The 24,052-nt window shown below is 61.5% G+C and overlaps 6 protein-coding genes across 6 annotated transcripts; 4 read left to right on the forward strand and 2 right to left on the reverse strand.

Annotated features, from left to right (window-relative positions):
• Positions 1-2,472: 2,472 nt before the first annotated feature.
• PLICBS_006805 (uncharacterized protein) lies at positions 2,473-4,321 on the reverse strand (the record flags this gene model as incomplete). Its single annotated transcript, XM_018320183.2, has 2 exons — positions 2,473-4,127; positions 4,186-4,321. 2 exons carry the CDS (start codon positions 4,319-4,321, stop codon positions 2,473-2,475), a joined length of 1,791 nt encoding a protein of 596 aa, XP_018180080.2.
• Positions 4,322-9,166: 4,845 nt separating this feature from the next.
• On the reverse strand, positions 9,167-10,527 carry PLICBS_006806 (uncharacterized protein; the record flags this gene model as incomplete). The annotated part of the gene is made up of 4 exons (XM_018320186.2): positions 9,167-9,468; positions 9,571-9,693; positions 9,790-10,155; positions 10,275-10,527. The coding sequence occupies 4 exons, from the start codon at positions 10,525-10,527 to the stop codon at positions 9,167-9,169; spliced, it is 1,044 nt and encodes a 347-aa protein (XP_018180083.2).
• Positions 10,528-12,464: 1,937 nt separating this feature from the next.
• PLICBS_006807 (uncharacterized protein) lies at positions 12,465-13,978 on the forward strand (the record flags this gene model as incomplete). Its single annotated transcript, XM_018320187.2, has 2 exons — positions 12,465-13,427; positions 13,532-13,978. The coding sequence occupies 2 exons, from the start codon at positions 12,465-12,467 to the stop codon at positions 13,976-13,978; spliced, it is 1,410 nt and encodes a 469-aa protein (XP_018180084.2).
• A 616-nt stretch (positions 13,979-14,594) lies between these two features.
• On the forward strand, positions 14,595-15,620 carry PLICBS_006808 (uncharacterized protein; the record flags this gene model as incomplete). The annotated part of the gene is made up of 1 exon (XM_018320188.2): positions 14,595-15,620. One exon carries the CDS (start codon positions 14,595-14,597, stop codon positions 15,618-15,620), a length of 1,026 nt encoding a protein of 341 aa, XP_018180085.2.
• A 2,406-nt stretch (positions 15,621-18,026) lies between these two features.
• On the forward strand, positions 18,027-19,155 carry PLICBS_006809 (uncharacterized protein; the record flags this gene model as incomplete). The annotated part of the gene is made up of 3 exons (XM_018320189.2): positions 18,027-18,468; positions 18,559-18,638; positions 18,727-19,155. 3 exons carry the CDS (start codon positions 18,027-18,029, stop codon positions 19,153-19,155), a joined length of 951 nt encoding a protein of 316 aa, XP_018180086.2.
• Positions 19,156-20,595: 1,440 nt separating this feature from the next.
• PLICBS_006810 (uncharacterized protein) lies at positions 20,596-21,879 on the forward strand (the record flags this gene model as incomplete). Its single annotated transcript, XM_018320190.2, has 1 exon — positions 20,596-21,879. The coding sequence occupies one exon, from the start codon at positions 20,596-20,598 to the stop codon at positions 21,877-21,879; it is 1,284 nt and encodes a 427-aa protein (XP_018180087.2).
• Between the last annotated feature and the right edge of the window lie 2,173 nt (positions 21,880-24,052).

Consider the following 24,052-nt stretch of genomic DNA (forward strand, 5'->3'; position numbering starts at 1 on the left):
CCCCCCCTCCAGGCTCCCCGGAAGTGCAGGCGACAATTCGTCGGACGAGGGTTAGTATTTGGTGCGCTTTGACGAGAAGGGCGCGCCGCAGATCCTCGGTCGTTGTCAACAGGCCGTCAACCCCGGGTGCGCCGAGGGAGGAGGAGGTTTGGTGGCGCCGCCGATTGTTGTCGACTGGCCGGCCATTGACCGGCCATTGCACTAATCGCGGGCCCGTACGGTAGCCTGTTCCTGTCTAGGGGTCATGGAGACGTTCTTGAATAAACCTGGACGGGTGAATCGGTTGCCAGGCGGTTCGTGCAAGCATCACTGCCGTTGCCGCCGGTTGCTCTCGACCGCCTGCGAGCCGTCAAGTCGTGGGCCAACACCTGCTTCCGACCCCGGCGCGGCCTGCATATCCATCCCATCCATCCACCCATCCATCAGCCTGCAGCATCGGTCGGGGTCAGTGCCCTGACCGCATCTCGCTCGACTCTGGGGGCCCATCCGGTCATGCTGCTCCGTCGCCGGCTGCTCTGCTCCCCACCCTCTCCCGTCCGCTGCTGCATCCACCCAGGCCAGAGCATCTCCCTCCCCGCCCGCGGGCTCCGATTTTCTACGACCCCGGGGCGCCGACTCGCATTGCCTCAGTCATCTCGCCGCCGTTCTCAATCCGTACTGTGCCGGTGTGAGGGCACCACCTTGACCACCACCTTTGACCTCCGAGTGGCTGTTCTGCACTGCAGTCAGTCACATAGCTGCTGCGTTTCATGTAAACCCGCGCCCGCATCTACGTGCTGCAGCCGTCATGTCTGGTCATCAATGGACCTACATGCCTGCCTTCCTTGCTGTGCCCAAGGTGAACCATGCATGCAGACGCAGCCAGAGACGCTGGCGCTTCCGCTTTCGGAGGCCCGCTTTCGCGCTTGAGGTGCACCCTCCCGAAGTCGCACTCCAAGCGCTCCATAGCTGGCGCTCAAGTGGGCTTTCAGTCAAATTAATCCTCCAAGCGCTCACATATACTATAGGACTCGTACCATGTCGCTGGGCGAGCGCATTTTTATGGAATAGCTCTGAGAAAATTCGGTGCCTTTGCACGCTGGGTTGGTTCATGGCCCGGGCGTCAGGGTGTGTGCGCGCGGTCAACGCTCGGGAAGGTGACCGAGGTAGTGGGGCCCTCGAGACCTCGCACCCTCACAGCCCGATGCCCTTCCAGTATCAAGCTCCAATCTCTCAAGGCACATTCGGTCTTCACAGTCTCGAGACATGGTCAGTCTTTGTACGCAGAATTAGATATTCCTGATATTAGTTTCTGACCTCACGATGAGGAATAAGGGGTTATGGTACATACATCAACGCATGAGTGACCTGAGATCCAACACCCGCGCTCGACGGCATACCCTATACCCAGCCTGCATCGCGCTCTCACAAGTCACTACCACACACATGCTGCTCTCATTTACTGCTCTCCGAGATTAAACATCCATGGCATAAGTAACATCATGTCGTGAAGCCGTAGCAAAGGAAATTCCTCCAGCGCTCGCGACCTCACCGCCACGCTGCCTGCTCCATCACTGCCCATCATGCTATCTATGCCTTGATGTTGAGGTATTCTGCATCGCAGAGGGTGGCAGTGCAAATCCACAGTCTATGCATTCCCTTCGACGGCGACTTAATATACGGAGTAGAGGCATCCGCCACGGCGGTGATATAATTCCTGCAAGTTAATGAATGGTCGGAGGACACCTCACGGCTGTCGGAGGGATGGCCCAGCCAAGTGCACCAGCCTACAACATTGTCACGCACGTCTCGACATTCGCCACCTGGACCAGGATATCGTGTATATAGTTGCATCTATCTGCCACTCGTGCTCCTTGCCGCCCGCCGCTCGCCCGCATGCCATGCCGTGAATACAATACAAAGTCATGCCATGCCGTGGCGCGTCGACTCGTGTCGCCCATCCCGCGCCGCCGCACAATCGAATCGCTCCCAAACCGTAGACGTCAAATCCCAAACGAAGCAACAAAAGAATCAAGGAAAGACAACAAGAAAACGCCGGCAGGCACTGCGTGCCGCTCTGGATATCTTTTATCGCCAACCTCCCCCTGGCCCAGGCCGCCGTCTCGTCCACCTTCCACTCTATTCTGGCAGCAAATGGTATCTCAGTTTCGCAAACAAAAACAAAAGAGAATGCATGTCGTTTCCGCCTCTTTGGTTTGGCCGTGTTCAGTATTAATATGTGTGTAAGTGCGAGTCAGGCGCTGATGCCAACTTTTCCGGAGCGTGCAAGGCGGGTTCGATGTAAATGAAGAGTAGGAGTGGTGGGCGTGGAAATACAATAGTGTAGCTCAAGAAGCTGCGAGCCATGTGCACCGCCCGCCCGTCTCAGGTCGGCTATGCAGTAGGCTGTGTCCCGTCGTGCGCCGGACGAGGCCGCATCGCGTTATTACCAATATGTATGTGTGCGTTCGTTCTTCAATGTCAATGTCAAGCCTACATGCCCAGCATGGTCGGCATCATCTCCGGGGGGCACGGTGCGACATCGTGCGGGACCGACTTTTTGGCCGACCGCATGCTCTCCATGCTCACGACGCGACCCCAGGAGCCGGGCCGCTTGTGTGGCACCGGCGTGGCTGGCCGCACCGTCGACACCTCGCTCGCGTTCATTGTGTAGTCGTAGAGCCCGTGCGGCATGCCGACCGGGGCGCCGTACGGGTCGTACTGCACCGGCATGGGGCACCACGACTGGTGCGGGTCTTGCTCCATCTGCATGGCGTACATGAGGTGCGGGTTGTCGACGGGTGGAGGCGTGTGCTCCTGCTTGGGGAGCAGAAGCCCAGAATCCGGCGCGAACTTGGGCGCGTCGACGGGCCACACCGTCTCGTTGGGGATCGGATACGGCGTGCCGGGGTGTGGCCCGGCCGTCGGGTCATCTGCCATGATCGTGTCGTCGCCGCTCACGCTGACGCCGTTGACGCCTTGCGCCGGTGGTGTCGTGCTGGGTGCGCTTGTAACGCCGCCTCCCACGACGCTCGCCGGCGTTGGCGGTCGCGATGATCGCTTTCCTTGGCGGCTCGGCAGGCGGAACATGGACTGTGTCAGGCTCGAGCGGCTCGAGCGGCGCTTGGGGAACGTCAATATGGAGGAACCGTCGTCTTCCGGCTTGGGGCTCGGGGTCGTCAGGCAATGGCCCGGAGAGTCGATAAGACACAGGCTTCGGTAGGGCAGCTGGAAGTACGCATCAATCTCGCTAGGCGGAGGCGTGGCGGCCGACGTGAACGGTGCGGTGCCCAAGATGTAGGCCAGGCGAACCAGGGTGGAGATGTCGTTGCCCAGGTGCCGGCACTCGAGCATGCGCTTCAGGTCGCCCGATGACCGTGGCCGCCAGGAGAGCTGCTGGCGCTTCTCCTTTGGCCAGATGCCCGTCTTCCACGTGTGTTTGACCTGGGGCTGGCGCATCAGGTTCTGTACCTGGACCCTGTATTCCCACAGACGGACGTCGAAGCCTTCCTCAAAGTGCTTGGCGATGTGCTCAAAGTGCTTGTCGCGCGTCGCCGAGGAGTCGTCGGCGGTCTGAGCCTCAAAGAGGCGGTCCTTGCACGAGGCGAAGCCGCACGCGAAGACGACCTGGGTGCACAGCTCGGTCCGGGCGGAGCTGTTGGGCAGGGCCTTCATCCGATGGGCGTCCTTGGCATGGGTGCTGTAGGCGCGCTCGGTGGAGAAGGAGAGGTGGCAGCCCTTGGTGCGGCAGATCCAGACGACGTCGGAGCCGTGGAAGTTGTGGAGATGCTTCTTGAAGTCGCTCTTGCGGCCGAAGCCGACGGGGCTGCTGTCGAGGAAGCACATGGGGCACTGGTACTTTTTGGACGTGGGCGCGATGAGTTGCGGGGACGGGTGCGAGGTCACGTCACTCGGGGGCAGCGGCGAGGGGACCGGGCCGGGAGAGTCGAGCCAGGAGCGCTCCATGATCTTGGTCGGTTCCGGCTGGTGCAGGGACGGCATGTCCTGGGCGAGCTCTGGCCAGGTGCACTGGGTGTTGATGGAGGCATCGTCAGAGCGGCACTGGGAGGCGTCCGAGTTGGTCCACGCAAGCGACGGAGCGCTTATGCTGCTGATGAGTGTGCTCGCCGAAAAGGTCGAGGCACCGGCTGTCTTGTGTCAGGGAGAAGAGGACCACCGACTCAGTGCAGGGTCAGGTGGACTTACATGAATCGGGCGAGCCGGTCAGGGCGCACAGGAGACTGGGGATGCCATATCGCTGAACGAGGCGAAGGAGCTGGTGGTGATCCTCATCGGTCAGGGGGCGGACGTTGGAGTCGTCGGTGGGACGAAGCGGGAACATGCTGGACTGGCGGCCGATGAGACGTGTCGGCGCGGTCGTGGCACGACGGGACGGTATCGGGTGGGTGACGGGCGCAATCGCATGCGCAGACGAGAGACGCACGAGCACACGTCGAGTCGTGTTTTGTCAGGAGAGACGCGATGGACCAGGCGACGGCGGTCCGTGTCGTCTGCGGCCGCTCACCGCGCGCAAGAGGCGCGATGGATATCGCAGAGATGAAGGCACGATGGCAGCGAGGGACTGTAACGACAGGCCGAGGACGAGGCGGTGACGAGGAAGCGGTCCGAATCTGCGGTGCAAGGCGCGGTAGGCGTGGGCTGGCAGCGAAGCTGGCGGCGATGTGGTGAAGCTGGTGATGCTGGGCGCAGGATTGAGCTGTCACTCGAGTGCCTTGGGTCGACGATGAGCACGCGCGCGGGCGAGGTGAGACGAAGGAACGGGAAGGGGACACGGGCCAGGAACAATGGAAGGAAACGGGGCGCGAGGGGAATGAGAGGAACCGGGGGAAGGGCTTCTAGAAGATCTGGGAGAAGGCCTCAGGCGCCGTGATGAAATAACGACGGGTTCGTGCCTGGGTCTTCATCAAAGCGTGGGCATGGCATCCCTGTCGAGGCGGCCAACAGGGGCCGAGCCGTTTCAGGAACGGAGTCATTTCTCACCGCAGGTCTCAACGCATTCTGAAACGCGCCTCGTAGCGGTGCCTGGGGCTTGCTGGGGCCTAAATTGGTCGCCGTCTGGAATCCCCGACAGCCAACCACCAGCGGCCGCCTGACCACCCGCTCGCAAATTGAGGTGCGCCGGATCCCTGCCGGGGGAGGGGGGGGACGGTGCAGGGGCTGCCGGGCATGGGCAGGGGCAGCCAGGCTTTCTGCCGTCCTTCTAGAAACCGGCTCGCGCGGTTGGTGTGGTGTGGCATGGTGTTGTGGGTGTTGCGTCGAGGGACGGGCTGCCGACGAGATTGGGCTGCCGACGTCGACGGGCTGGCATGGCTGCGATGGAGGGTAGGGGCCGCTCGACGAGACCATTGGGCGACGGCAACGGACGCAGGTAACATCGCCCAAAAGGAGGAGGTGGCCGGTTCGTGTTGGCGAGCACTGCGTCTCTGGCGTGGCGTGGCATCGCATGGCATCGCGTGGGCGTCGGAAAGCCATGCGTGGCTTTGCCCGTCTCGACCAGTCTCAGGCACTCGTAGCCGCCATTATCACCGCGTCCTCTTCTTCATCGACCGGCCGGGGTGGGTGGGGGTCGCGGAAGGCGGAGGATCCTCGCGTGCTGGGGCCCAGGGACGGGCCAAGCAAAAGGGAATGGCTTGCGATGGCGGCCGGATGACGCTGATGATTCGCATGGACGGTTGGCGTGGAGGGGGACGGACGATGGCATGGATGGGTGAGGGAGCGAGCAAGGCGAGCCAAAAGGGACCCGGCCGGGCTGGCCTCAATCAGGCACGAGGGGGGAGACACCAATGGACGACCCCGGCAAGCCTGGCGCGCTAGGCACGCAGGCGGCAGCCGCTAAGCCTGCCCTGGAAGCGCTGGAGTTGCCGGCGCCAGGGCCGGTGGAATTCATCGTCGCCAGGTGGGTTCCAGCGAGGGCGTGGAGCCGGACTCCGCTGATGAAGCGGCGCCCAAGCTCCCGCCATGAGACGCCATGGCAGTGCAGCTGCTCTTTGGTTGCGTGCTGATGGATGTGTACAGGTACTGTACTTGCCCACACACGCAATCGAACGGGCAAATGTGGTGAGGCTACAAAAGGAAACCAAGCGAAAAAAAAAAAGAGCCCAGCCTCGTCCGTGTCAGCTGCTGCGGCACGCGGATCCTGCGGAAATGAAGGCTGCTGCCACGCTGCGCAGGCCAAGCACCCAAGTCAAAGACATCTGTCGCAGTCGCTCTCGTTTTCTTTGGCTGGATGGACTCGATGGGCGTGGCGGGCGGCAGACTGACACGCGACGCCAGAGAACGGTGAAGATTGACGCTGCACGGCACCAGGAAAAAGCAAACACGGCAGAGGCAGGCACACGCAAGACAGGTTCCGACGCAGTGTCTCTCTCGTGCCCATCCGGCCCCCAACTCTGCCTTTCGTTAGTCTGGAAGGCGGATGGGTGGATGGAACGCGGGCTGGAAGACTTGTGGAAGCACACAGCACGAGGCAGACGCAAAAGAAAGGAACCCCCGGCCCATCCATGGATGCCCGTCAGCACCAGCACGTCGAGGTCGCTGCGTGTCCAACATGTCCCAGCAACCACTGCAGCCAGGGCTGGGCCCCAAGATTGCTTGCCTCATCAATCAATCTCGCGTAGACAACCGAGGCGCTCCAGCTGACAGGTCGCCCGCCTCGCCCATCCGAGCCAAGCAAGTCGTCGTCGCCTGGCGTCATCATCCACCTCGCATCATCATCTCGTGCCAAGCAGGCACGGCAGTATCCTCTTTCATTGCCTGCTCCGTACCCTCCATCGGCATCGCCGTCGACCAAGCCGGACGGAGTCCCATGCAGGGGTGCGATTCTTATATTACCATGCACCTCCGCGTCCTGTAGCGCATTTCTTGCGTGCCCCAGACGTCAGCCATTTCGTCAATCGCCGCCGCCTGGGGGCGCCCCCCCGGGTTCCACGGCTTCGGACCTGCAGGGGCTGCAGGGCTGGGCTGGCCGGCTGCCTGTCGTGACTGACGCGCCGGCGGGGTTTCGATTTCTATTCTTGTTCGCGTGTTCCCGTTCGTCTCGTCGAGGGCCCTGATCGCCGTTAGCCTGGGAATCGTCAAACGGATGGGAAAAGCCCCCCGGCGCTCGCATGGGACGGAGGCCTGTTGCTGGCTTCTGGCACGTGTTGGTAGAACTCTAGCTGCAACGGGCTTGCATTGGCTTGCGCATCAGGGCACCCGTCCAGCCAGCCGAGCCACTCTGTCCCGTCTGTCTCCAGGATGGCAATCGGCAGCTGGGGCCGCCAGTTCCAAGCGTCTTCAGCCACTGCAGCCACTACAGCCTCCCCCGGCCCTCGGCGGAAGTTGCGACCGGGCCCCAGGGGGCTTGCATGAGCACGTCCGTCTCTCACTTGCCAGCGCTGCCTTGGCTTTGCCAGCGCTGCGCAGCAACGCGTGCCATTTTCCCCAATCCAACACCACACCAACCGTCGACCACATGCACCACCATTTCGTCGTCGCCCCCCGAGCTGATGCCGTCGGCAGCAGCCACACCCATCCTTCCATGAAGCCACTCGGCGCCCCCATTGGGCCCTGTCGCCGTCAGCCTCGTGTCACGGCGCCCGACACGCTTCCCCAAATGTAACCCCCCTCCGTGGTCGCATGCACTCGCATGTGCTCGCCTGCGCCGAGCGACGAACCCATTCGTTCGTTGCTCTGCCTGCCGCGCCGTTGTCTCACTGCGCAGTTTCATCTCATGCCGTCGCAGCTCCGAAGCGTGGCATTCGCGGGGGCGCCTCTGTCGAGTCGAGATCAACATGCGGATGCGGGCAGACCAACACGGCTGCGTCCATCATGACAATTTGGACTCCTCACGCGACGAATGACCACGGACCTTGACCCTGCGAACCTGACGACCGGCGTCCGAGCTTCTCGCAGCCGCCCGCTCGTCCAACCACCTCGACCCGGGCGCTCGTGCCACGTGGTTCCCCTGACGTCCCGCTCATCACCCAGCCTGCTGGGAGCCCAGTGTGACTGCTCACAGCGGCCCTTGCGCGGCTCTTCTTGACTGCCCCTGGATGGACGGCTGGCTTGTTGCATGCATGCACGGGCCGGCCGTCGAAGCACGTCGAACTGCCCGATGCGCGTCTGTCGTGGCGCGCCTGCGTCTGTACGAGAACCACCGCCGCTCCCTGTCGGTGGTCTCTCTCCACCGTCTCTGGCCCCCGACGCCGTGTGACCATGGCCGCCTTCAGCTGCACTCGACTCGATGCGCCGTGCTCGTCTGGCGTCCCGCGAATAGACCGGTGAACCGCCCAGCTGGGTTGCACACGGGCACAGACGTTGGTCGACCCCACGTTGGCCATACGAGCGGGAACGTCACCAAGGCGGGTCCGTCCATGCAGCCTTGGCCTGGCTCTTGCCGAAGAGGAATTGTTTGCTGCCAACTGCAAAGGTGCCTGTCCGTCCGTGGTCCTGCCGTGCTAGCCGTCGCGGTTGAACGGGCCGCTGCATTGGCCGCCACGTGCCTGGGGCTGCTCGACACGTTGAGCCTCAACCGGGTTCTCGTTCCTGGGCCATTGCCGTGGTTAGTGGGATCTGCTGCTGCTCGTCGTAAGCGATACAAGACCGAGACCGTCGGAGAATACCTGGCGGGCAATTGCCGGTACGCCTCCTCGTACCGCTCGGTCGTGTCGATGAGTTGCCCTTGGGGTAACGTAGCGGGCCAACCGGCAATCAAACGTGCGTGCGTTCATACGAGGCCAGTAGTCGCCTCGTCGTTACAAAGGTGACGCCTTTGATCGTTGCGGAGTTCGAATATGACTAGCATCGGTATATTTGGCGTACCACATGCACTATTTGAAATATCTTTGTCAGTTCCTGATGCCGCCCTGTGTCGCCGATTGGCACGCCCTCAATGCGCTGAGCCACCGCACTTTATGCACGTCGTCTCTTTTCCTGTCCAACACACTGATAGAAACTCGTTGCCCACCCATACTCATATTGGCACATGGGGTAATATCCCCGCGGCCGGCCTGCCATCCCGTCCTATCAAAGCCAGCCGATGGCAACACTGCGACCGGCCAACTTCCCCGGCACGTTTCGACCGTTCCCCCGTCTCCCTTAGGTAAACATCACCAAGCACACAGTCGTACGACACACGGAGACGCAGACGCAGACGCAGACGCAGAAGCAGAAGCCGGCCAGATAGTTACACAGCCAGGTCCTCCGTGTTCATCCTCACGCAGTCCTCGAGGCTCGTCCACCCCTCGCGGCCCATCTCCCGCAGCAGGTCCTCCGCGCGCGCCGTCCCCGGCACGACGCTCCCGTCGAGCGGCGCGTCCGCCACGTCGGGCGCGAACGCCCGGCGCGGGTACAGCTTCTGCATGGCCTGCTGGATCGTGCGCCACGTGTAGGGGCCCGCGTACGCGAAGATGCGCTCCTCGCGCACGGCGGGGTGCAGCAGCGCGGCGACGTGCAGCCGTGCCGTGTCCTGCACGTCGATGTAGAAGTCTGGTGTGCGTGCGGCGGTCGGTTAGTCGTCGGGCTCTGTCTGTGAGGGAACGTAGCAAGAGGGAAGGGAAGGAAAGGGAAGGGATGGGATGGGATTCGTACATTGGGCTGCAGAGGCGAGGACGTCGTGGTTGCCTGTGAAGAGCGCCTGGACGAGGCCCGACGTGGATGGATGGCCCTGATGCGTCACGTCAAAGCTCTTGCCCATGTTCATGCTCGGGAGAACTTGGACACGCCATGTCAGCACTCTCTCTGCATTTGAACCTCATCCCACGGACACATCTCTCTTCCTCGAGCAGGTCCCTCGGTCAGGCAACTCACCAGCATTAAGCACAAACGCCGGCTTCGCCTCGCGATACCACTCCCACAGCTTCCTCTCCACCTCCGTCTTGCACGCCGAGTAGACGGCGAACCCCCTTGCGGGCTCGTACGGCGGCGGCGCCCACGCCTGCCGCACGGCCTCGTCGTTCCACGTCTCCGCCGTGACGGTCGGGTACGCGCCGTCGGGCCCGGGGCCGGGGTTCGCGGCCGAGGCGCAGCTCGAGGTCTGCACGAAGCGCTGCACCGAGGGGGTCCGCGCGGCGGCGCGGGCGAGGGCCAGCGTGCCGGCGACGATGGGCGTGATGACGGCGTGGGGGTCGGGCGAGAAGGTGGTGTCGGAGGCGATGTTGATGACGCCGGATGCTCCTGCTCGGCACATGTACCTGATCAGCACCTGGATATCATGTAACACATGCTGCAATTGTCTCGCAATGGGTATCGTAGAGATGGCAGGGGAGGAGATGAAAGGGAAAAATGAGACTCACCGTCGAGGATACGGTCAAAGGCCTCCTCCGCAGCCATGTCCGGCACGCCGTGCAGCTCAAACCTGCCCTTGCCGTACCTCTCCGCAAACTTGTCCGCGAGCCAGGCGTTCTTGGCCGCGTCGCGCGTCGTCCCGCGGACGGTATATCCCGCGGCGAGGAGCTGGTCGGCAACGTGGCTGCCGATGAAGCCGGAGACGCCCGTCACGAGGATGACGGCGCCGGGTTGGAGGACGGGCTGGTGCGAGGAAAACATGATGCAACTTATAAGCGCTTCTGATGACTTTTGTTTGTGCTTATAGCGGTGGCGGTTGTATTGTGATGTTAGAGACCTGGAACGCGATGCGAATGTGATGCTGTTTGTGATGTTCGTCCATGGCGATGTCAAAACGGCTTCTTATATCGTGAAGTTGACGGCGATGATGATGCATTGTACCTCGCGTCTTCGCGTCGCGAGATACTTCGACTCATCTCCGGGACCGTGCCATGATGACCCGGCTGGTTCGTCTGTCCCTCTTAGTGCTCGTTCACTTTGTTGTGGTGTTTGTTCACTTTCTTGTGTTCCTGCCCGCCTTGCTGTGGATGTGGCCAATGTCGGCGCCATGAGCCCCACGCCCATATCGGGAGCAACACTTGAGCCAGGGCAGTCAGTCTTCAGCCCTGCGTGATCTTATAAATCTGCGCATTAATAATACGGCTGGAAATGACTATGAGGCCTTGTCTTGGCTCATGATCTTGCGCTGGATATGCCTGCTTTAAACATCACGGCGGAGCATGACAATGGGGCGGGACATCATTGAGAGCTATTGAGAGCTGGCAGCATGAGACGTGAAGGCTTGAACGTCCTCTTGAACCAGGGCCTTTTCACATTGAACAACCCGAAAAAGTAGCTTGATTCCTCTGACAGAAGTCGCCTCACAAGGCAAGGCTCCAATATCAAATCTCAACATTTGATGGTTTTGTGACGGGTCATTGAGAGTTACCAACATGAACGTTAAGTCATTAAACGCCCTCCTGAGTCAGATCTTTCTCTGATCTGACTACCCTCAATAGCAATTTGGCTCCTCCCGCAAAACCTTCTCTTAACGCAAGACTTGCCATTGAGCAGCTTTGCTTCTCATTCGCATGTAAGCGCCAACGAGGGAGTTGGGTGCTCAGTCCGACCGCTGTCAACCGTTGACCTGTTCTGAGCGAGGATTCAACCTCGGCCTCACACACAATTGCCTCAACTCACGACCTTATCTCTCGTTTATAAATCATCTCGGCGCATAGCGGCCTGGCTATCGAACTTGCATTCGCAATGCGTTAAGCTTAAAGTTAGACTCTCGGCAAGTCATGCCCTGTTTCAAGTCCGAAAGCCGGAGCCATGAAGCACGGCCTACACGCGGGCGGGTGTGCGTTTCGACAGTCGATGTATACGCGTGCTCATTGCCTGGGTCATGCGTGCATGTGCCCAGCGAGCCTCCTGCGACTTGCGCGAGTTTCGACAACACTTGGAGCAATGACACAAACTCGGGCCTTATATTTTCCTCCGTTGCGGTAATCATTGGACTGCACGTGGTATGTTGTTCCAGAAACATGTTGTGGGGGCAGCTGCTGCGCACCGCAGCGCCACACAGAGCACCGACTTCGGCGCCCAGCTGCAGAACGTTAAACCTCCTCCCGTGCAAGAACCTGTGACAACGGAATCCGAGCGTGACAAGGCATCGACGCAGTTTCGAACATGAGCGAATATCGACACTGGAGAGCGAGTTGAGGCCGGACTTCGCATTGTCCCCATTGCTCCGAATGCCAGTGCGGACTTGCATGCGGGCTTGGTGTGCCAGGACACGCCGACGCACTGGTAGCCTAACTGGTATAGGCGTCAAGCCAAGGGCGCGCGCAGTTGTCAAACGCGAATCATAGCACAGCACTCCAAGGGCGCCGACTGGAGCTGCGAGATATAAGCTGCAATCTGATTTCAGGCACAACTCCCTGGCTTATATATAGCTTAAACTCAATTGGCACGTCGAACTCGAACCCTTGTATGCGCAAAGTGACGCAAACGACGACTTACACCATTAGAGACGCTCATGCTGTGACACGGTCAGGGAATCGAACAGTATCCAGGTTTTTAGTCGTCACGAAGACAAAGCGCCCCGCACTCCAATAAACACATTACGCAGCGGGTTTGACGTTTCATCGAGCGTCACCATGGTCGTTTCCTTCCCAGACCTCGCCTCCTTCGGGCTCTCCCGGACCCGGGGCTTCCTCTCCGACGACACCCCCCTGGCCTCGTTCCGCGACGGCTACTACGCCCGGTGGGACGACCTCGCCGCCCGGCTGCCCGCGCTGATTGCCTCGCGCAAGCTCGGCCGCGAGGTCAGGGAGCTGCCCGTGCTGAGCACGGGCAAGCTGACGACGGAGCCGGACCTGCGGCGCGCGTACGTTGTCCTTGCGTTCCTCGTCCACGGGTATGTCTGGGCGGGCGGCGACAAGGAGGAGGAGGAGGAGCGTCCCATGGACACGGTGCCGCCGCAGCTCAGCGAGCCGTTTCTGCGCGTGTGCGAGCGTCTCGGCATGGAGCCCGTGCTGAGCTACGCGGGGCTTTGTCTTTGGAACTGGGCGGCGGCGGAGGGAGCGGAAGGGTTGACGAGCGGCGGCGTGGATGGCGATGATGCCAGCGCAGGGTTCTACGACTTGGAGCAGCTGACGTCGCTGGGGTCCTTTACGGGCACACGCGGCGAAGACGCCTTCTACCTCGTCCCCGTGCTCATCGAAGCCGAGGGCGGTCCGCTCCTCGCCCTCCTGCTAGACGCCCTCGCAGCGGCGCTCAACAACGACTCCTCCTCCCCCACCTCCTCCACCCGCCTGGCCGCAGCGCTGGACCGCTCCGCCGGGGCCTTTGTCCGCATGGCGCAGCACCTGCCCAAGATGTACCCGCTGCTGGACGCGCACGCCTTCTACCACGAGCTGCGGCCGTTCTTCAGCGGCGGCAAGGGCATGGAGGACAAGGGCCTGCCGCGCGGGGTGGTGTTTCGGCGCGTCGACGGGTCGGAGCGCGCCGCCAAGTGCGTGGGCGGGAGCGCGGGCCAGAGCTGTCTGTTCCAGGCGCTGGATTGCGTGCTGGGCGTGCGGCACGAGGGGCCTGGGGCTGGGCGCGAGTCGGTCTTTGAGGTGAGTGACTTGGCTGCAGAGAAGAGCCAGCCTATGGCTGTTGCTGGTTTTGATGTGGAAAGGGGATGAAACGATCGGGAATGCTGACGGGGGGTTGATGATAGGAGATGAGGCCGTACATGCCCGGCAAGCACCGAGAGTTCCTCGAGCAGCTGTCCAGCTTGCCATCCATACGCGACTACGTGGAGGACCACCAATCCGACGAGGCCCTGGTGCGGGCGTACGACGGGTGCATCAAGGAACTGCGGTCATGGCGCGGGAGGCATATTGCTATTGTGTCCAAGTACATTGTGCAGCCGGCACGCCTTGCCGCTGCCGCCACCGCCGCCACTGACACCGCTCAAGAGAACGGGGCGAGCACAAACGGGACGACAGGACGGAACGGAGCGGGCCCGAATACCGGAGACGAAGACGGGCTGGAGGCGGCGGCGGCGGCGGCCAAGGGCGGGGATGAGCTGCAGGGCACGGGCGGGTCGGCGCTGGTGCCGTTTCTGCGGCAGTCGAGGGACGAGACGGTGGGCTTGGGCGCAGGTGCCAAGCTGAGAAACTGATGCTGTGACCGAGTATAATGTAGAAAGCGTTGCATTTGTTTCATTTCGTCTCTCTCGCCGGCGGCATACGGCACGGCCGTGAAGCGGAGTGTATGCGACGCTGTTGCAGCAGCGTTGGAAATTTTAGAGCGGCTGGCTCATATACGTCGTACACAGTAAAGAGTCGAGAGCAACCTAAATGGGGTGTAAGTCATGTCTATTTTAGGTAGCGACATTGCTCGGCCAGATTGGTGGCGCCATGCGCGCGTGTCTTGGGCGTGGGAGGGGAGCATGTCCGCCGTCGCGGCTTTGGGGCCGGCGGACAAAGATGCAGGCATCATACTGATGTCAGGCAACCGTGGTGCCAGCGCTGCGGTGCGGTTGGCGGCCGCACACTGCATGTCGGTGGCATACCTCTGTTTCATGGTATTTGCCAATACGGTAAGGGTGCCGGCTGTTGGTAGGGTTACTTGAGATCTTGGAAATGGCCATGGAGGTGTCCTGCTGGCAGCATCTAGATCTCATCAACGTGCTGATGGCTCTCAACGACAATGCGGCGGCGCTCACAGCGTAAAATATCACACTTCATCTGCTGATATCCGGATCAATGTCAGTCACCGCATGCACATTCACCTCAATGGACGCGACCCCCGCGATCCCCGTGAGCGTCCGCCACGCGCCGCGCGAGCTCGCCAGCCTCCCCGCGGAGCTGCTCCTCCTCATCGCCGGCTTCGTCCCCAGCGGGCAGGACCTCTCCGCGCTGTCGCGGACGAACCGGCGGCTGTACGGCTCCCTGCTGCGGTACCGCTACCGGCAGGGCGTGCGGACCCACGGCACGTCGCTCGTGACGTGGGCGATCCGGCGCCGGCGGACGGGCACGGTGCGCGATGCCGTGGCGGCCGGGGGCGTGGCGGCCACGACGTGCCCACATCCGGCGTGCGCCGTGCCGAGCCCGCTGGAGCTCGCGGCGCAGTGCAACTTTGAGGAGCTGGTGGCGCTGCTGCTGGGCGCGCGAGATGGCGGCGATGCCGGCGATGGTGATGGCGACGGAGGACGAGGAGGGCGAGGACAAGGAGAAGGGGAAAGCGAAGGAGACGGCGGAGGAATCAACGTCAACGCCCGCTCGGCCAAGGGCCAGGCCGCGCTGTGCTGGGCAGCGGCGCACCGCAACGCCGAGCTCGCGCGCATGCTCCTCCGCGTGCAGGGCATCGACCTCGAGACGCGGGACCCCTACGGGCGCACTCCCCTGGCCATCGCGGCGGGCCACGGCGACGCGGCGCTCGTGGAGGTGCTGCTCGCCCACGGGGCCGACGCCAACAGCCCGTTGCTGCCTGCCCCCGCGGGCGACGGTGGCGACGGCGGCGATGATGCCTCAGCGGGGGTCGTCGTCGACGCGGCCATCGAGGCGGTGGTCTCGCGGCTGCTCAAGGACCGGGGCGCGGTGGACGCCGCGGCGAGGCTGATGAGGGAGAACGCTCCGGGCCGGTACTACGACTCGTGCAGCGTGCCGCTGCTGCTGGCCGTGGGGTCGGGCCATGGGGCTATTGCGCGGGTGCTGGTTGCGCATGGCGCGCACTTGCACCTGGGGATGGAGATGGAGATGGGAGGAGGAGGAGGGAGAAGGGGTGACGACGGGTGCCGGTGTAGTGACATGTACGCGTAGTGAATCCCTGCGTGGTAGGCCTGCGTGCTGCAGGGGCATCAGGCGGCGGCGCAACAGTGGCGTGCAGTTTACGAGTCCACGATGCACCGTTCAACTGCCGTTGCGACGGGGGACCGTCCTCGTCCCATGTCCGTGCCTTGTTACGGAGCTGTGGGCTGCCACCGTCAAGCTCGCAGCTACGTACATTAAATGTAATGTTTACAAGGTAAAACTCTGTCGAGCATTACACACGCACTATCGGCAGGGCTTGGCATTTATAACAAAGGCTCATCAGGAGACCAGCAGCATGGAGAACGGAGCGCGCCGAAGGGTGGAACGTGGGCCAAGAGCCGTGGCCAAGTCGTCTGGTCTGGTCTCTGCAGAGAGTTTTATTACACAACAGCAGTCCCAGCAGCAGCGTGACTGACGGGACGAATACGTACTGGGTAACAGGGTAGGACCGAATCGCGGACGGGCGGCGAGGAGGGGAGCTCATGCCGGACAAGGCTCTTGTCTTTCTACGAGATGCAACTGGCTGCGAGGTCGGGACAGAGCAGCTCGAGGCCCATGCGTGCGCGCAACGACCTCTTTTTCTCTTGCAAGGCTTCCCGACACGTTTGTTTTCCCCCGAGCGTTGCGGCATATACACGCTGAAACGTCGCAAATCGCAATGCATTGGTGGTGCGTGGCAGTCATGAGATGGTGCGATGACGACGACGACGACGAGACGGAAACATGTACGTGATTGCTGTTGCGAACACTCGCAGGAGGGGGATCTCACGGGGGGGCAGGGTCCAGCTGCGAGCCCTGAGTCGCGACAGCATCAATACCTACGCTTGAGCCGTGCTCCGTGCGTGTAGCACAGCGTATGTTGAGGCCACGGACGCCTCGCTCGTCTTTGGGGGCTCCGTTCACGTCGGCAGGCACCTTCGTAAGTTACATGGCTCGGCGGCGGCCACGGTGGACGCCAGACTGGAGCGACTGGAAGCCGAGACGCCAAGTCGGTGGCATGTGAAACTGACCCTCTCCCAGCGGGGGATTCACTGTTGATCCCTGCGCCTGCAAGGTACGGGGTGGGTAAGGCAGTGCTACATTTTGCAGAACACAACCGTGATTATCGTCCCGTCTGGTGGCCAAGCATCGAGGCTAGCCAGGGGAGGGGGCAACATTGGTTTGGCACCCGACATGGACGACCATACGAGCAGCACCACTACCACTACCACGCGATGGGATGACTTTATTCCCAGTCTTACTGGGTAGCACGGCGCGCTATTACTCTGCCCGGCCGGGATCCGGCAGCCGAACGGGGGGGCGTTCCGCCCATCGCCCAGTTCCGTAGTTGGCTGCAAGCCCTACAGCAGCAACATCTGGGGGCGGCCACGCCGCGCCACGCCCTCCACTCTTTTGGAGCCGCGCTGCGGGGTTTCCGGCCTGGGGAGTGGAGATGGGACGGGCCAGCAGGACGAGGTTGGATGCTTCGCCGGGGGGATTTTTGGCAAACGGGGCCTGAAGCGCCCTTGATCGGGCCTAGCCGGCGTGGCTTGCTGCGGTGGGTTGTGGGTTGTGGTCTGTCTGTCTGCCTCATGTCGCTTCGCCGACTTACAAGCTGCATGTCTTTTGGGTGGTGACGCAGCTCCTCTGCTTTTTTTCTTCTCTCGCGTTTTGCCTTTCCCACCTGTCCCCCCGCCGCCGCCGTCCGGGCCGAGGAGCGCGCCCACACCCCCAAATGCCAGGCTGCTGGTGCTCGATGGGTGGATGGATCGCGCGCTGGGCAAGGGTAGTACGGCGGCCCCCATCCCCAGGCCCCCGGGCCCCAGGCAGGAGGATTCTCATGGAGGTTGGGTTGGCGGGACCACCGGGCGCTCGTAGCCAGCTGCACGAGGTCAGACGTAGTATGGCCATGGCCCTGCCCGCTTCGCAAGGGGGCACCTTGTTTGCCCCGTCTGACTGCCTGGGTGACTGACAGATGGATGGGGGGTCGGTCGGTCGGCCGGGCCGCGTGTGTGTGCGTGCGTGCGTGCTTGACGCTTGCTGGGCGGATGCGGATGCGGAGGAAGATGGATGGATGGATGGGGATGCATGTATGCACCGGAGACGAACTAACTAACTAACACGCGGAGCTAGTTGTAGTACAAGTACCTCGGGGGAGCTCCTCTTTTCTCGTCTTGCCTGCTCGCCGTCGTCGCTTTCTTCTTTTGCTGTTGCTTCCCACCCCCTCAATCGCGCGGCTGTCGTCGTCTGCTGAGTTGTGCTCGTCTTGTCGTGGACGTTGTGACGGAGACCCCGGCGCCCAACGGAGACAGCTGTGTCTCAAAGCCCGAACCGCCCCGTCCGTCAATCCGGCGATAGCCTCATCACCGCAGGTTCACACACCGCACATACACACACACACCTCTTCGTCAGACACACAGCAAAAAAGCGAACAAAATGCGCGCCGCAAGCTCCCTCGCCGCGCTGGCCCTTCTCGCGGGCGCCGCCTCCGCGGCCCCGAGCATCAGCGGCCGCAACGCGACGACGTGCGCCACGGGCCTGTACATCGTGGTGGCGCGCGGGACGACGGAGCCGCAGGGCGCGGGCGTGACGGGCCTGCTGGCCGGCAACATCACGGCCAAGATCCCCGGGTCCAAAGTCGAGGCGCTCGTCTACCCGGCCACCTTCTCGGACCCGGCGTACCAGGACTCGGTCGCCGACGGCGTCAAGGGCATGCAGAGCGTCGTCAACAACTACCTCGACGCCTGCCCGGACGGCAAGATGGCCATCATGGGCTACTCGCAGGGCGCGCACGTCGGCATGGATGCCGTTTGTGGTGGCAGTGGCGGTGTGTTTGACGCGGCGCGCGCGCTGCCGACGGCCGACATTAAGAAGAATGGTGAGTGAGAGTGGGCATGCGTCTATGCGATGGCGTTCTACTTACTACCGCGAGGGTGTCCGTCGTCGTGTGACTAACATTGGCCTCTAGTCATCGCCATGGTCTTCTTTGGCGACCCGACGCACGTCGCCAACCTCACCTACGACAAGGGCACCAGCATCAAGAACGGCGTGAGTCCTGCCCCCTCTCCCCCTGTCGTTCCACCTCGTCTCAACAATTTCGTCACATGGGATTGTGCTGACATTTGACAAAATACAGCTCTTCGAGCGCAGCAACTCCTCCGTGGACACGTGCAAGCAGTACTCGGACCGCCTCGTGTCCTACTGCGACACGGGCGACGTCTACTGCGACGTCGGCAAGGACAAGAAGGTGCACGGCGGCTACGTCGAGAAATACGGCGACGACGTCATCAAGTACGTCGTCGACAAGTACCACGCCGCCATCATGGGCACCAACTCGACCACGACCACCGCCACCAGCAGCGCGACGGGCACGGCGACGGTGGCGCCCACGGGGTCCGGCTCCGCGACGGCGACGACGACCGGGGCCTCGGCGACGGGCTCCGGCACGGGCACGGGCACGGGCGCGGCGTCGCCGACCAAGACGGCTGGCGCGGCGGGGCTGAGCGCCGGGAAGGGACTTTACATGGCGCCGCTGGTGGTGGGCGTGGCGGCGTGGGCGCTGTGATGATGATGATGCTGTGAGGATGTTGTGAGGATGGGATGGGAGGGGATGGGATAGGAGGGTCGTGATCGGTGAGGCGTGATTTGGTGTTGGACGAGTTGCGAGCCATTGCGGGCGTCTGGTCTGGTCCCTGAGTTCATGTTTATACAGCCGGTTTTATGTTCAATACTTGATGTTGTACGCCACGAATATGACTTGACAACACTATCAGTTCTCGGACAGCCGGCTGAAGATGCAGGTACGGACATGATTGACTGCGTACATGTAAGAGAAGAGCAATGACAGCCAAGATCCGGGTCCAAGAACCAACAAGGAAGTGACACGAGCACTTCTTGAAGATGAAGTCTCAAGCGACGCTATCGTGTATCGCTGTGGTGGCACAGTCCTCTGCGATTGATGCCAGCCCTTCCGCGTTACTGTTCTGCGGCATATGGACGGACCAGACAGCCACCCGCAGTGGCGGCGCCTCAGTGGCTCAGTCGGCGAAGCGTCGTTCGATCCGCCATGGGTAATTACTGGAACGCACCTCATCGGAAACACAAACGTGCGACTTCCTTCCGACCTGCAATGCGGCGGTCCGTCATCGCAACTCCCCAACCCGCTCGTCGTGCAGCAGCAGCTTGCCGGCGCCAGTTCCCGTCGGCCTCTACCGTTGTCATACACGCGAGCCTGCCGGTTTGCCTCGGGCAAGCTGCGCCTCCCCGCCGGGCTGACTCACTCACGAGCCGCAATCAATCCCATTGCGAACGAACTCGCGGCAACTTCGAGGGGCCTTGACGAGTGTGAGCTGGTTCGACCCTGCCTTCGCTCCCCGGCCCATGGAGCATTATTGTAGGCCATTGATTTGAAAGCTGCCGCCCTTCAAGCGCCGAGGCAACGCAGCCCGCACCATCACGACGAGACCCTCACGAGTCACGACTCACCAACGAACCGGTGGAGCGCTGCAGCGGCTGTAAGCTTAACTCTCGAAACACGCGACGACCCATCTACCGTGAACCTCGAAAGGCTCGCCAGACACAATCCGGACCGAATATTCGCCCGTTGCGCCCTGCATCGCGAATCGCGTGACTCCATCGCCGACAGTTCAGTCACACTCTCGGATGGCGTGTTTGGTCTCCAGAAAAGATAAAGTCGGGGCACAGCTGGCCGAATGAGCAGCACAAGGACCCTCTTCGACCGTCATGTAAGGCTGTGAGGCTCTCTGTGCTGCTTCTCGTTCTCTTTTCTTACAGACAGACTCAGTCCAGTCCGGTCTTCGGCCATCATCGGTGACGCATCCGAGCAATTCATCGGGCGTTTGCATACTCTGGAATTTTTCCATCTTCACTCGCTCATTCAGTCGCAAGAATCATCCGGCTCAGTGATCCTCCCTCGCCGTCTCGCATTCTCACACAACGTCTCGGAAAAGCCCGCGTACTCTTCACATCACGCAACGCATACACCATGGGCGGCTCCGCCTTCAACTCGGGCGACCGCCCGCTGCACACCCCACGCATGCCCAAGCCCGTGTACGAGGACGTCAAGAGCCGCAGCATGGCCATTCTGCGCCGTACGTACATTTGCGTGGCGTCTCCCATCGACGGGCCCGGCAAGGCGGACTTTGGCGACATTGACATTCTCGTCGCATGGCCCAAAGACGGCCGGGCAAACACACGCGAGGGCCTGCATGACGTCGGCAAGGCGCTGGGAGCATCGCGCATCATCGTCAACGATGCCTGCGCCTCCAACCTTGCGCTGCCCTGGCCGGAATCCCTGGCAGAAGAGCCCGCCGACGGGCAGCCAGACAGATATATCCAGGTCGACGTGCGCATCTGCAGATCCCTCGAGGAGATGCAGTGGATGCTCTTCAAGCACGCCCACGGCGACATATGGAACATTCTCGGCTCGACTATCCGCCCTTATGGCCTGACGGTCGACGACGGCGCTCTGTGGCTGCGCGTCCCCGAGATTGAAAACACAAACCGCAACCGCGCCAAGGTCCTCCTCACCTCGGAGCCCGCCAAGGTGCTCACCTTTCTCGGCCTCCCCATCGACGACTACTGGGACCGCCCGTTTGACAGTCTCGACGCCATGTTCGAGTACGTGGCGCAGTGCCGCATGATGCACGTCCCGCCGCCAGACCCTGCCAGCGCCAAGGACGGCGCCGAGCAGCAGGATCCCGCGAGCGAAGACGCCGCTGCCGCCGCCGAGGACCGCAAGAAGCTCAAGGCCAACGACCGGCGACGCATGAAGGGCCGCCCCGCCTTCCGCGCCTGGGTCGACGACTTCGTCCCCGCGTGCCGCCGCGCGGGCCGCTTCCCGGAGCGGCAGACGACGCGGGAGCGCGTCACCGAGGAGGCGCTGTGGCTGTTCCACGCGCGCGCCGAGTTCGACGCCCGGCGCGACGACTTCCTGCGCGAGCGCCAGCGCGAGACCATCTGGAACGCGCTCATCAAGGGCGCCGTCCCCGAGCCGGACCGCGCGACGGCCACGGGCGTGCAGGTCACGTACCGCGCGTGCCTCGTCAAGGCGCTCAAGCGCATCATCCTCGAGGGTGACGAGTCGTACGGCGTGCGCTGCGAAGGGGGGTTCCGCGATGAGAGGGGGTTCTGGAGGTTGGAGGCCGTGACGGACTTTATTGAGCGGTACAAGGACCAGGTGGGTAGGGAGGCGTACGCGCGGCAGCATGGGAGGTACATGGAGCATCTGAAGGTGAAGGAGGCAAAGGCAAAGACGGCTGCCGTTTAGCATTAGGGTACACTCAGGGGTCAGAGGCGGCGTCTGGCGTTTGTGTTTAAAGAAGATGCTTCAAGGCTGAGCTGTGCCCACCACAACATCCAGTTCTCATCATTGAACCCAAAAAGAGTTGGTATCTCAAGGGCAATCGAGGCACATATCTTATTCAACACCCATCATTCGCAGTGGCTCGGTGGCACAAGTCCGAAACAGAAGTGCGATTGATGACCAACCTACCGACTCCTAACCACCTCTACTTCCTCGACGTACCCCTAGTGCGTGCCTTGACCGCCTCCCTCTCCTGTCTCTCCTGCTTCCTCTTGCACGGGTGGCAGGGCTCATGATACGTGTGCGTCCACCTGACCTCCCGGAGCCCCCTCCTGCAGGAGCCGATGTGCCGGTGGGGATCTCGGGGCCACCTGGCACGAACCCAATCGCACGGCTCGGGGCCCTCTCGTCTCCAGAACCACGCGTAGCCACATTTGTCCGGGCACGTTAGGAAATGGACGTCAAGCGTGCACATGATGATGGCGATGACTGGATGGTGATGATGATGGCCTGCCGGGCGATGCGGGTATCAGCTTGATATAGGCAAAAGAAGGAAAACCCGAATCTGGTCTGGCCGTTTGGGATTAGAGTCCGGGGAATGCCTTGGCCGGGGATTTCTTGACGAGGTTGAGGTCTAGCTACACTTTGTGGTTTCGTCCGGAATTTATACTGTTTTGGAGAGTTGCCTTGATTCAAGACCGCGGGAAGGTGGAATCTCTTGTTAAAGGACTTGTCTTTCATTCTAGCACTGCGAAGTCGTCGTTATCCAGTCGAACGGCGGCGGTGCTGCATTGTCGACCAAACGATGTGTTCATCGCCACCATTGTTCACCTGGTGTTGCTGCGTACACTCTGACAGTTGTTGTTGTTCAGCTGCGCGAGACGGAAGGTTCGTCACTGCCACATAGAATCATCCTTTCAGTCTTTATTCGTCACATGCATTCGTAGTAGCGGCACAAGTTCCAAAAGGCAGTGCGATTTATGATCAACTAACTAGTCACTATCTCTACTTCCAAGTAGTGACTGACCATCTCTACGTTACTTCTTCTTCGCCGCAGCTTTACTCGCCTTGATCTCCTCCCTCAGCCGCTTCACCCGGCAATCGTTGCACCGCGACCCATTTGTATAGTGGTACTTTTTCCCCTGAACCCACTTGCCGCAGAAGCCGATGCGCCGCTCCGGTGCAATGGGGAACCGAGCGCGAACCTCGTCGCACGGCTCCGCGTCGCTTCGTTTCCAGTACCAGTCGACTCCACATTTGTCCACGCACTCTATGAGATGGAAATCCTGCGTGCACATGATGACGACGATGATTATAGTCTAGCAGGAAGTGAGTATCAGCTTTGAGCAAGAAACAAAAAGGTTTGCCTTGCTGTTCAGAACCCTGTCCCTTGTTTGTCGCAAGGCAGCATGCGTTGGTGGGGGATCTTGGCAAGGTTCAAGTTCTCTCTACGCTGCGTGTTTTCGTGCGGAATTTATACTTTTGCGAGAGACGACGTGATTCAAGACTGCGAGAGGTGAATTATCTTGTCAGAATAAATTGTCTTTCGTTACGGCACCGCGAAGTCGTCGTTGCCCAACCGACGGCGGTGCTGCATCGTCGACCAAACGATATCCCCATCATTACATGCACCCTTGTGAACCTGCTGGTGGTGGCACACATACACACTGACTGCTGTTGTACAGCTGCCCGAGCACAAAGGTGTCACTGCCACGTAGAATCATCCCTTGAGTCTTTGACGGGCTCAAAGTAAGCTTAAACCCAAGACCGCCAGACACACGTGCTGTTCACATTGTATGTGGCAACGTGCCCTGGTGGGCCGTCAAGTTCCCGGTAGTCGGCGCGAATGCGATCGGATTCCCGCCCCGTCGGCTCCGCTCACCTCAGCCACACCCGTCGATCCCGGGGCTTACACTCACGCCAACAACGCCCCGGAATGATCGTCGGGGTCGAGATACCGCCCGAGATGCGTGACCATTTGGTCGTTTACCCTTTCGGCGGAGCTTCAAAATGCTACGCGATGAATACGCTGGTCTTCATTGGCAATCCGCGTCATTTCCGTCGCGGCATAATGAAAGGCATAGCCTCAAGATGACAAGGTGCGTGACGCGGCTTGCCATGGGACTGCTGGAGCCGT

This window comes from Purpureocillium lilacinum, assembly GCF_023168085.1.
Source record: "Purpureocillium lilacinum CBS 284.36 DNA, scaffold_5, whole genome shotgun sequence".
NCBI lineage: Eukaryota > Fungi > Ascomycota > Sordariomycetes > Hypocreales > Ophiocordycipitaceae > Purpureocillium > Purpureocillium lilacinum.